The following is a 12,099-nucleotide window of genomic DNA, read 5'->3' on the forward strand; positions in this document are numbered from 1 at the left end:
AGTTTGTATTCTTGTATACCTTCTTCTTTCTGCTTCTTTGTAAACTGATAATTATGAACAAAAATTCCAAAGATACATTTGCCTTTTTCTTTTCTTTCTTTTTTTTTTTTTTTTTTAGACAGAGTCTTGCTCTGTCACCCAGGCTGGAGTGCAGTGGCACAATCTCGGCTCACTGGATCCTCCGCCTTGTGGGTCCAAGCGATTATCCTGCCTCAGCCTCCCTAGTAGCTGGAACTACAGGCACCTGTCACCACACCCGGCTAATTTTTGTATTTTTAGTAGAGACAGGGTTTCGCCATTTTGGCCAGGCTGGTCTCAAACTCCTGACCTCAGGCAATCCTCCTGCCTCAGCCTCCCAAAGTACTGGGATTATAAGCCTGAGCCACCATGCCTGGCCACATGTGCCTTTTGCTCATGAAAACATTGAGTAGGTATTTTCCCATACTCATAATTTTCCTTCATGCTTGGTAACTTAGTTTTCTGTGTAGAGATGCTGTTTCTTCTGCAGTGAAGTTAATTTGTACAGCAGGTAGATGGAATAGCAAACAGTAATTTGGTGTGACCATTCTTAATGCATGTATAGTCATACTTTTGTTCCGCAAAGGCAATCTTAAAACACCATATACTTTACCAAACTGTTAGTTTTGCAGTCTTTGCGATTAAAATTTTGGTTCTATGAATTCTTTGTCTGAAAGAAATTCCAGATCACTATTAAAAGTGTAATTTAGTTTTTTCACTTTGAAAATACATACTTATGTTAAGAACATCTCACTGCACGATGGTTTCGTAGTAAAAGCTTATAGTCTCTGCCAGTATAGACATTTTAATAAAATAGGATTTTTTTAAAGTTATTTACTCTAAAGCTTTTTATTCTTAATATGAACCTAATACTACATATTTAAGGTCACTTTTTGGACTTAATTCAGTCTTTGTCTGCTAAGTTATTTCGTTTGTTCAAGGCTGTGAGGTTGATGTTAACATTTTTTTCCTTATAATTAGATTTGCCTTCTTAAAGGTGAGGGTATGCTGCCTTTGTCCAAATGACATGGATGAGTGGGGAAGGTGTGTCTACCTCTGTTTCTTAGTTCTTTCTAAAGAAATTGTGAATTATAGCCTCACAAAACATTACCACAGGCTCTGTGCAGCCAAGCTTGTTTTATATTTAGTGATATTAAAGAAGAGGGAGGGGAAGATTAAGTGATATGAAATTCATTTTTCATTATAATTAGTTTGGCCAGTAAGTGTCAACAAGTATTTTATTGAAGTAGTATATAATTCAGATTGACTTTTGTAACTTTGCTAAGTTTTGGAAACCAGCATTTCTTTCTTTTTTTGTTTTCCAGGCTGGAGTGCAGTGGCGCAATCTTGGCTCACTGCAACCTCCGCCTCCTGGGTTCAAGCAATTCTCGTGCTTCAGCTTCCCAGGTACCTGGGATTGCATGCATGGGCTACCATGCCTGGCTAATTTTTTTTTGTATTTTTAGTAGAGACAGGGTTTCACCATGTTGGCCAGGTTGGGGAAACCAGCATTTCTGGTACCATTCAGTGTAAGTCTTTAGTCACGAAATTAGCACTGTTTAGTTGATAAAGCATATCTAAACAATTAGGAGAATCCTAGAGAAAGCAAGAAATAAGAAATCTTTTCCTCAAGGTTCTTGCAAATAGTAGGCTAGAAAGTAACATCTGAAATTCATTTTTAAATTGAAGTTTTTAAAGTTAAGTTTGATTAGAAATATTTAAGAGGCTAGAGATGGTTCTGAAAACATTTGTACAGGTAGAAGATGGTTTGCAAAAGGTAGCGTTCTTAAAAAGAGGCATTATAAACATGTATATCAGACACAATTTTTGAAAATTAATTTACCTTTTAAATGGACATCAAAGTTACCTTCACCTCCACCCACCCATTATAAAGTGTAAAATAAGCAGAAGTTTCTGAGAATTTGCTTATTAGACTCCTTTGAGGTTCGATTTTGTGTTTTTCAGTCTCTTAAGTTCCTCATCCCGGGCTGGGTGCCATGGCTCATGCCTGTAATTCCAGTGTTTAGGAGGCCAAGGCAGGGGGATCACCTGAGGTCTGGAGTTCGAGGCCACCCTGGCCAACATGGCGAAACCCCGTCTCTACTAAAAAAAATACAAAAACTAGCTGGGTGTGGTGGCAGGCACCTATAATTCCAGCTACTCAGGAGGTTGAGGCAGGGAGAATCGCTTGAACCCGAGAGGCAGAGGTTGCAGTGAGCTGAGATCGTGCCACTGCACTCCAGCCTGGGCGACAGAGTGAGACTCCGTCTCATAAATAAATAAATAAATAAATAAATAAATAAATGTTCCTCATCCTGTCTCCTCTTTGGGAGAGAGCTCTCCCCTACGTTAGCTAAGTGATTTAGACAGAATTTAAGATTTGCCTCTTTGTAACGTCCTGCTCTGAGTTTGATTGGATAGCATGTCACTTTCCAGTCGCTTTTTAATAATACAGGTGTTAGGGGGTCCTTTCCTGTAAGTCTGCCTGTCTCTGTCTCTCTGTCTTAAAGTCTGATCTTCTGTAAGGAAGCTCCTTATGGGAATATAGGAACGTAGTGTCCCACTGACTGCTTACCCTTGCCTATTCTTTTCTCCCAAATGTGGTCCTTAATTAATTAATTAATTAATTAATTTTTGAGACACGCTTTCACTGTGTTGCCCAGGCTTGAGTGCAGTGGCCCAGACTTGAGTGCAGTGGCACAATCTTAGCTTGCTGCGGCCTTGACCTCCCATGCTCTCTCAGGCTCAAGTGATCCTCCCTCAGCCTTCCTAGTAGCAGGGACCACAGGAACACACACCACCATGCCTGGCTCGTTTTTAAATTTTATCAGTCACTTAATTATTAATAGTTGTGAGTGGATGCAAACAATTAACTCTCTTACATTTGCCTTTTGGAAGCCTAAGAATAAGTTAAAGCAAATAAAATATATCCAGTGTTCTGATAACAGATTTATAGTAGTTAATTTATTTCTACCATCTAACTATAAATGGATGTCTTGAAGTTTGCCTGGTATTTTCAGTAGTATCCTTCCTAATTCACGTTTGTGCTTCCATTTTCCTCAGTGATCCCTTCTCCTATGCTTTGCTACAAGGATCATCTCTCATATCGTAGCTGAGATGTGTGCACTTTAGCCAGTTAGTTCTCAAGCCATTTCTTCTTCTTTTCATTTTCTCATTTAGTTCGCTAGCCCCCAATCTTCCCTCCGTTTTCCTGTTACTCCCAGAATTACCAGTTATCATTTCTACTATGGTACCACATTAGTTAACAAAAATGTTTTAAATCTTTTTTTCCCCCATTTCTGAGTTATGCTTGCTTTAAGTTTCAGAATTTGGAAGTACTTACAAATACAAAAAAAAAAAAAAAATTAAAATTCGCTCTCACAGATGACTATGGTTAACATTTTCAGATATAGCTTTCTAGTCTTTTTCGTAAGCCTGTAGATAGACACAGGTACCTACACATTTTAGAACTTGGGTGCAGTAGCTCACACCTGTAATTTTGGCACTTTGGAAGACTGAAGCGGGAGGATCCCTTGAAGCCAGGAGTTTGAGACCTGCCTGGGCAACATAGTGAGACCCTGTCTGTACCAAAAATAAAAGATGATAAAATTAACCAGGCATGGTGGTGCGTGCCTGTAGTGCCAGCTACTTGGGAGGCTGAGTTGGGGAGGAGGATCACTTGAGCCTAGGAGGCTACAGTGAGCTATGAATTTGCCTCTGCACTCCACCCTGGGTGACAGAGCAAGACTCCCCCCACCCAAAAAAAAAACAAGAAAATTAAAAAAAATTTGGAATTATATAATACTGTGTCCTCAATTTTCTTCTCAAAATTATTAAACACTCTTTTAAGGCCAGACTCTGGTTCATGCCTGTAATCTTAGCATTTTGGGAGGCTGAGGTGAGAGGATCGCTTGAGCTCAGGAATTTGAGACCAGCCTGGGAAACATAGTGAGACCTTGTCTTTACAAAAAATTGAAAAATTATCTGGGTGTGGACCAAGGCAGGTGGATCACCTGAGGTCAGGAGTTCGAGACCAGCCTGGCCAAATGGTGAAACCCCATCTCTACTAAAAATACAAAATGTTAGCTGGGTGTGGTGGCATGTGCCTGTAATCCCAGATACTCGAAAGGCTGAGGCAGGAGAATCGCTTGAACCCAGGAGGTGGAGGATTCAGTGAGCCAAAGTCATGTCACTACACTCCAGCCTGGGCAACAAGAGCAAAACTCCATCTCAAAAAAAAAAAAATAATAATAATAATAATTAGCTGAGCGTGGCGGCATGTACCTGCAGTCGCAGCTACTCAGGAGGCTGAGGCCAGAGCATCGCACAATCCTGGGAGGCTGATGCTGCAGTGAGCTATGATTGCGTCACTGCACTCCAGCCTAGGTGACACAGCAAGGTCCTGTCTCAAGAAAAAAAAAATTTAAACACTCTTTTCAATGTATTTTTTTAAAAGTGTTTGTATTTTATCATATGGATATATATATAACAGCTAAGAGAATTACTTGAGAGGAGTATTTTTACATGATTTCATACTTGATTTTCTCTTGTTATGAAAGATAGCAAAACTTATGTGTTCTTGTTATTTAAACATAAATGAGAACTTGTGTTATCAAAGAAAGAGATTAGGAATGAGATCAGGGAGTTTGGGTATTATGCACTAGTTATTATGACCTAGTATGACTTTGAGTAATGTCTTCTGAGCTTTTTTTCTCAGCTGTAAAACTGAAAAGTGATTATAACTATACATCCATTTTTCAAAGAGTTATTGAAAGGACCAAATAATACATATGAAAATTTATTTCAAACTATATGACAGTTTTGCCATGCAAATGCAAAACTTTATAATATCTGAGAGAAAAGATGAGTCTTTCCCTAATATTGATTCAGTTCATTTTCTTGATAGGAGCTCTGTCTAAACATCATTCCAACCTTTGCAAATCTTATAGACTACCCATCCATGAAAAATGCTTTGATACCAAGAATTAAAAATGCCTGTCTACAAACGTCTTCCCTTGCTGTAAGTAATTGCATATTAATTTTTGTTTTTCTTTCACTTGTCAGTGCTTTAAATTATTTTCTTATTGCTTAATAACCCTTTTATAGAATTCTGATGTATTTCATCTTGGCTGTAGATAACCTGTATATAGTACTATAAAAATGAGCTGTTTTATTTGATACATAATTTATAATATTGCATTCCTAACCTTACTTGCTGTCCCTTTACTTTGAGTGCTTCAGTAAAAAAGTTGGGTGATTATTTTTTTCTTAATCCTTTTCTGCTTTAACTCACTTTATTTTGTTGTTAGTTTAAAAATATGAGAGTTTAACTTGGTATCTAAGCCTAAAAACTTGTTGAATAGTTTCCTTTTATAAATAACCTTTATTTTTAGTTATTGGTCTCTAAATTTCTTATTTCTCACTGACTTGCTTACTTTTTAAAAAAGTAGAGTACAATAAAGCAATAAGTTAATATGAATACAAGTAGGAGAAACAGTTGTACTAAAAAATGTAGACCAAGGGAATAGTTGCCTTCTTTGAATACAAAATTTTTTTTTTTTTGGGAGGGGGGACGGAGTCTCGCTCTGTCACCCAGACTGGAGTGCAGAGGCGCAATCTCGGTTCACTGCAAGCTCCGCCTCCTGGGTTCACGCCATTCTGCCACAGCCTCCCGAGTAGCTGGGACTACTGGCGCCCGCCAGCACACCCGGCTAATTTTTTGTATTTTTAGTAGAGATGGGGTTTCACCGTGTTCATTCAGTTACTTGTTAGTCAAGGAAGGTAGAATTGATAACGAAGTTTTCATTATCTCATATTGAAAGCAATAAATGTCCCCAACCTTTTCTCTAACACTAAATATAATAGTTTATCACATTGATATTTCTTTATAGAAGTAATTTTGAATGCTGTCTTCAAAATAGCAGCTTTAAAGAGGAGAAATGTTCTCTTTTGCCTAACCAGTTCTTTTTTTTTTTTTTTTTTTTTTTTTTTGTGAGACGGAGTCTCGCTCTGTCGCCCGGGCTGGAGTGCAGTGGCGGGATCTCGGCTCACTGCAAGCTCCGCCTCCCGGGTTCACGCCATTCTCCTGCCTCAGCCTCCCGTGTAGCTGGGACTACAGGCGCCCGCCACCTCGCCCGGCTAGTTTTTTGTATTTTTTAGTAGAGACGGGGTTTCACCGTGTTAGCCAGGATGGTCTTGATCTCCTGACCTCGTGATCCACCCGTCTCGGCCTCCCAAAGTGCTGGGATTACAGGCTTGAGCCACCGCGCCCGGCCCTATAACCAGTTCTTTATATTGATTTTTGATAATGGGCATATTATTAAATTTGCATTTTGTAAAGCTAGTTCTCTGGAGATCCTATCTTTATCTGATGGAATATGAATTTAAATAAAAATAAACAGCTTAATAAAATTATAGGCAAAAGCAATTTGAATGATATGATTTTATCTTATAGCCATTGAATCTATTTTAGTTCATGTTTCTTGGTCGAAAGGCTTTGAAATGGAAAATGTAACATCAAAGTAGAAAAACAAATCATTACTGAAACAAACAGGCGTGAAATGAAATAAAGTCAAGAAGCTTTAGTTCTCATTCTCACTTTGTTACTAACAACCCCTGTGACCTTGAAAAGTCACTGTGCCCCTCTGAGTCTTTTCACCATCATTAAAAACAGCTGTTTTCTTTGAAATTCTCAATTTTATGATTGAATTTTCAAAATAGATGGTAGTAATATACAGCTTAACATTTAGTTTTCAAAATGCCCTTTAGAAGATGTTATAATCATACTATATACCTTATTTTATGGCAGCATAAATTTATTTTAACATACATTTTCTCAAAGTACATGTTGTAGGCCAGACATGGTGGCTCATGCCTTTAATCCCAACACTTTGGGAGGCTGAGGCGGGGGAATCCCGAGCTCAGGAGTTCAAGACCAGCCTGAGCAACACAGCGAGACCTTGTCTCTACTAAAAATAAAGAAATTTAGCTAGGTGTGGTGGCATGGCGGGAGGATCACTTGAGACCAAGAGGTTGAGGCTGCAAGGAGCTGTGATTGTGCCGCTGCCTTCCAGTCTAGGTGTCAGAGCAAGCACCCCCACCCCCCAAAAAGCAAAAAAAAAATTCCAAAACCAAAACAAAACAAGAGTACCTGTTCTAGTTCAGTTCTGAGCATATGCAGGGGTATGTAGAAATGGGAAGAAGCATGGATACTTAAATGATGTGAATTGCTGCCCAGTGATATTTATGTTTCTTTTAAAGACGCCAGCTGGTCCTTAAGGCATGTTGTTTACCAGAAGTTGTAATGAATGTAATTATATTTAGAACAGTAACTAGGAATGGATTTATATTTTATATGTCACCTTTTAAGTGGATTTTGGATAGCACTTTCAGTGCTTCTGCCTACCTTCAGAGTGGCAAATAGGAATTCCTAAATTGTATTCATAGTCCTGTATCTCTAAAAGTTTAAAATTCTAATTAGGAAATTCCTGAATCATGAGTTCGAATTGTATCTTAATACTCTTCCCTGAAAATAAAATTTTTAAAAATTGTACAGAGTTAGGTAAAATGCTCCAAGAGCTATATTTATTCATTACTTACATGACTAATATTTTATATATCATAAAAGTAAATAAGTATTTTCAGTTTTGCTTAATATATATATATATATCTCAGTAGAATGCAGCTGTTCCTTTTATAAAACTGATTATGAGTACAAGTAGAGCATTCAGATACCTTTTTGAACTTATAATATCTCTTGTGTTTGAATTTCAGAAAACAATTGTATGCTATTTTTTAGAAATGGAAAATTTTCCCCATTTCTCCTGTAGAACTATGGTGCTTTTTTAGCCAACAAAATTATTTTCTGCCTTTCTTGTTTAACTTTTTTTTGAAAACTGGAGTTCTATTAATACTATGGTCCTGACTTAAAGATATTCTATCTTAAGAAATTCCAAATAGAAGTAGGGTATGATGTATTTATCAAATAGTCAAGTGAATATGGAATTTTGATAAAAGCTTCTAAATAAGAGGTCTTAATAACTGTATTTAGAAATAGAAAACAAATATATGAATACCTTCACATGTTAAAATATTTAGTTTAAGAATGAACTGAACCTAACTTAGAGTAAAATACTGGAATGTGGGTGAACTTGATCACTTGGTGCAAAGAATGTAGTCCTTTTTATTATTCAAATGTCCCCAAAGGAGTGTTCTTATGATAGTAACACATATGTAGTAAAAGTTTCTCAAATCCTGATCACTTTAAAATGTTACAAAATTATAGTCATTCCTTGTCTTTATCTCACTGGTGACCTGGTAAAGCAGTCATAAATTGTGAGACAAACCAGGAAAATTAGTAAATAAGTGAATTTCCTATGTTAATAAAGAATGAGAGCTTCTAAATCTACTTTTATTCTTGAGACTTTAACATTTTTATATGAAGATTAAGTTTGCACTTAAATATTTTGTTCTAGATTTTGAAAACTTTAAATGACTAATGCAATTTACCTTTTTTAATAGGTTCGTGTAAATTCATTAGTGTGCTTAGGAAAGATTTTGGAATACTTGGATAAGTGGTTTGTACTTGATGATATCCTACCCTTCTTACAACAAATTCCATCCAAGGAACCTGCGGTCCTCATGGGAATTTTAGGTAGCTGAAAATTTAATGTCATTTGATGCTGTTTTATCATGCAAATAAATTTTCCAATCTATAAAACCATTATACTCTCCTTTCGTGTATACAGCATTTCATAATTGAAGAATGATGAGATAAATGTCATAATACACCTTTTCTCTTTAAGTTTAGCAAAAGCAGTAGAATCTTGATATTTATAAAGAAATAAGATGTTTAAGAATTCTAGTTTTACAAATATCGTGATAGCGTGTCGTTTTCCCCGCAAAGTGGTGCAAAGTGAGAGAGGCAAACAAAGCTACTAGAAATGCTGATACTGATCTTAGTAGTAATACCTGAGGTTTATTTGATACTCAGTTTGTAAGAGGCAAAGTATTTTCTCTGCATTACCTTATTTTATTCTTCCCCAAATTCAATGAAATAGGTACTATTGTTTCTATTTTACAAGGAAACTGAGGCTCAGAGATGTGAAATAAGTGATTCAAGATCATGCAAGTGATAAGTGGTAGGAGCTGGTTTTCTAATATATTTTGTGGCTGACATGCTGATGAAGCATGTTAACCTTATAGGACATTCTGTGCTGTCAGCATAATTACAAATTACTAAGAAACTCTGAAATCATTTATATATAGTTAAAGTTATGAAAGTCCAATCTGGAAATGCCAGGGGTCTGCTGCACTATAACAGGCATAGCTATAGAGTCACTAAAACATTAACAAGTTCATTTTTATTTAATTAAAGGTTGTTAATTTTTTTTTTTTTTTTTTTGAGATGGAGTCTCGCTCTATCACCCAGGCTGGAGTGCATTGGTGCCATCTCGGCTCACTGCAACCTCCGCCTCCTGAGTTCAAGCAATTCTCTGCCTCAGCCTCCTGAGTAGCTGCGATTACAGACACCTGCCACCATACCTGGCTAATTTTTTTGTATTTTTTGTAGAGACAGGGTTTCATCATCTTGGCCAGGCTGGTCTTGAACTCCTGACCTTGTGATCTGCCTGCCTTGACCTCCCAAAGTGTTGGGATTACAGGCATGAGCCATCGTGCCCGGCCTGGTTCTTTGTTAATATTTAAGAAAAACTATATTATTCATCCATGTATTCTTAACACCTAATGTAGTGCTTGGCCTGTAGAAACTGCTCAGTAAGTATTTGTGAGAATGGTTAAGAGGTATTTATTGTGGACCTCTGTAGACATAGAAGGTACTCTAGGGATATTGCATGGTCTTGGCTGGGTGCAGTGGCTGACACCTGTATTCCCAGCACTTTGGGAGGCTGAGGTGGGCAGATCACTTGAGCCCAAGAGTTCAAGACTAGCCTGAGCAACATGGCAAAACCCCGTTTCTACTGGAAATACAATAATTAGCTGGGTGTGGTAGCATGTGCCTGTAGTCCCAGCTACTTGGGAGGCTGAGGTGGGAGAATCACACGAGCCAGGGAGGTTGAGGCTTCAGGGACCCATTATCGTGTCCCTGCATTCCAGCATGAGCAACAGGGCAAGACCCTGTCTCAAAAAAAAAAAAAAAAAAAGTCTTTTTGAGCAGGAGTTTGGCGTAGTAGAAATTCAAGCCCTGGCTCTAATCCTGGCTCTGTCAGTTCCTGAGATGACTTTGAAAAGTTTATCCAATGAGGATGAGACTAACGTCATTTTAGGATTCTTGTGAGGCTTCACTGAAACAAAGGGAAAGTAACAAACAGTGCTCAGCAAATAAGCATTTAGTCAGTGCCCAATAAAGTTACCCTTTGGGTATATAAGTCATGTGCACATTAACAGAATAATGGCGGATGGTATTTCACAAAGCTTTGGATTATGTACAAAACACTTAGAACTCAAAGGCATTCAGAGAATGAGGAGGAAATGTACTCAGTTTACCAAATGAAGACCTTGTGGATAGATGTAACAAGTGGAGTATTGAAGATTGAGTAAATAGGTGAGACAATAGGGAAGGAATTTGTGGAGTTGAATTCAGTTATTAAATTTCAGACATGTTGAGTTTGATTTGCTGAAGAAGTGGATAAAGGTGTAGGACTTATATTTTGACTGTACCTATACTTACACCCTTTAAAATAGATGCCTTGAGTATGATTTCTGCAGTATGTATTTAGATGTTTCAGAATAAAAGACCATTCTGTAACTTTACTGCTGCACAATAAGAATTGAACGTGGTTCTGATAAGCTTCTAATGTTATGCTGTCATTTATTGTGCTTCTAAACCAAAAGAACACAGGATAAATATGTCATGGTGTTTAAATCTGGCCTGATGATAAAGGCTGAAATCATTCTGATTCATATGTAAGAACATCATTATTCTAGGCATTGATTGGGAAAAATTTGTACTACACAGATTATCAAGGGATTTCATACACATATATTATTTTCATGATTTCTATGAATTGATGGTGTTAACTTAGGAAATTTGTCACATTCTTTTCTATCAGGTATTTACAAATGTACTTTTACTCATAAGAAGTTGGGAATCACCAAAGAGCAGCTGGCCGGAAAAGTATTGCCTCATCTTATTCCCCTGAGTATTGAAAACAACCTTAATCTTAATCAGGTAGGAGTATTTTTGTGCTTTATTCATTTTATTCAGCTTACTGTTTTCTTGGCATTAGATATATAAATATATTATAAAGTTTGGTTAAAAAAAAAGGTGGGGGTAAAATATGCCACAGAACTAAATGAAGAAAGTTTGTGGGGTGACTTCATTGGTAAATAGTAAATGAGCAGGATGTTGAAAAATATGTAGGATTTGGGACTACTTTAAATCTAGGGCTGGAAATTGACATAAATGAAGAATAAAGTTATAGAATGTGTTTGGGGAGTATATTCATTATTTATTGATTGCTACAGAACAAATCACCACAAACTTAGGGGTTTAAAGCAACACACATTTATTATCTCACAGCTTCTGTGGGTCAGGCCAGGACATGGCATAGTTGGATTCCCTGCTCAGGGTTTCTCACAGTGCTGTCTATAGTCAAGAACTTGGGGCTCATTCAAGGCCCAGCTACAGAGTAATCTGCTTCTAAGTGCACTTACATGGTTGTTGGCAAGCTTCGGTTCCTTTTGGGCTGTTGTGCTTAGGGCCTCCATTCTTAGCTATTAGCTGGATGCCACTGTCAGTTCCTAGCCACATGGGCCTTTCCAACATGGCAACTTGTTTCATCAAAGCCTGCAAGAGAGAGTCTGCTAGCAAGACTGAAATTACAGTCTCTTGTAATCAAGGAAGTGATATCCCATCACCTGTGCCATAGTCTGTTGCTTTAGAAGCAAGTCACAGGTTCAGCCCACACTCAAAGATAGGGGATTCCACAAGGGCATGAATGGCAGGAGGAAGAGATAATTGGGGACCATTTTAAGAGTCTATATACCACTTAGAAGAAATAATTCAATTTGGTTGGGAGATATATATAATACAGTAGGAGAATGAGAAAGGTACATTGAGAC

The 12,099-nt window shown here is 37.5% G+C and overlaps 1 protein-coding gene across 3 annotated transcripts in view; it reads left to right on the top strand.

Moving 5' to 3' along the window:
- SCYL2 (SCY1 like pseudokinase 2) overlaps nucleotides 1–12,099 on the top strand; it is a 70,226-nt gene that overhangs the window by 50,034 nt on the left and 8,093 nt on the right. For all 3 annotated transcript variants that reach the window (XM_015152527.3, XM_077952433.1, NM_001266890.1), the window contains 3 exon segments: nucleotides 4,925–5,038; nucleotides 8,539–8,671; nucleotides 11,088–11,206. In XM_015152527.3, coding sequence (XP_015008013.2) covers nucleotides 4,925–5,038; nucleotides 8,539–8,671; nucleotides 11,088–11,206 — 366 coding nt within the window.

Source organism: Macaca mulatta, chromosome 11 (assembly GCF_049350105.2).
Source record: "Macaca mulatta isolate MMU2019108-1 chromosome 11, T2T-MMU8v2.0, whole genome shotgun sequence".
Taxonomy (NCBI): Eukaryota; Metazoa; Chordata; class Mammalia; order Primates; family Cercopithecidae; genus Macaca; species Macaca mulatta.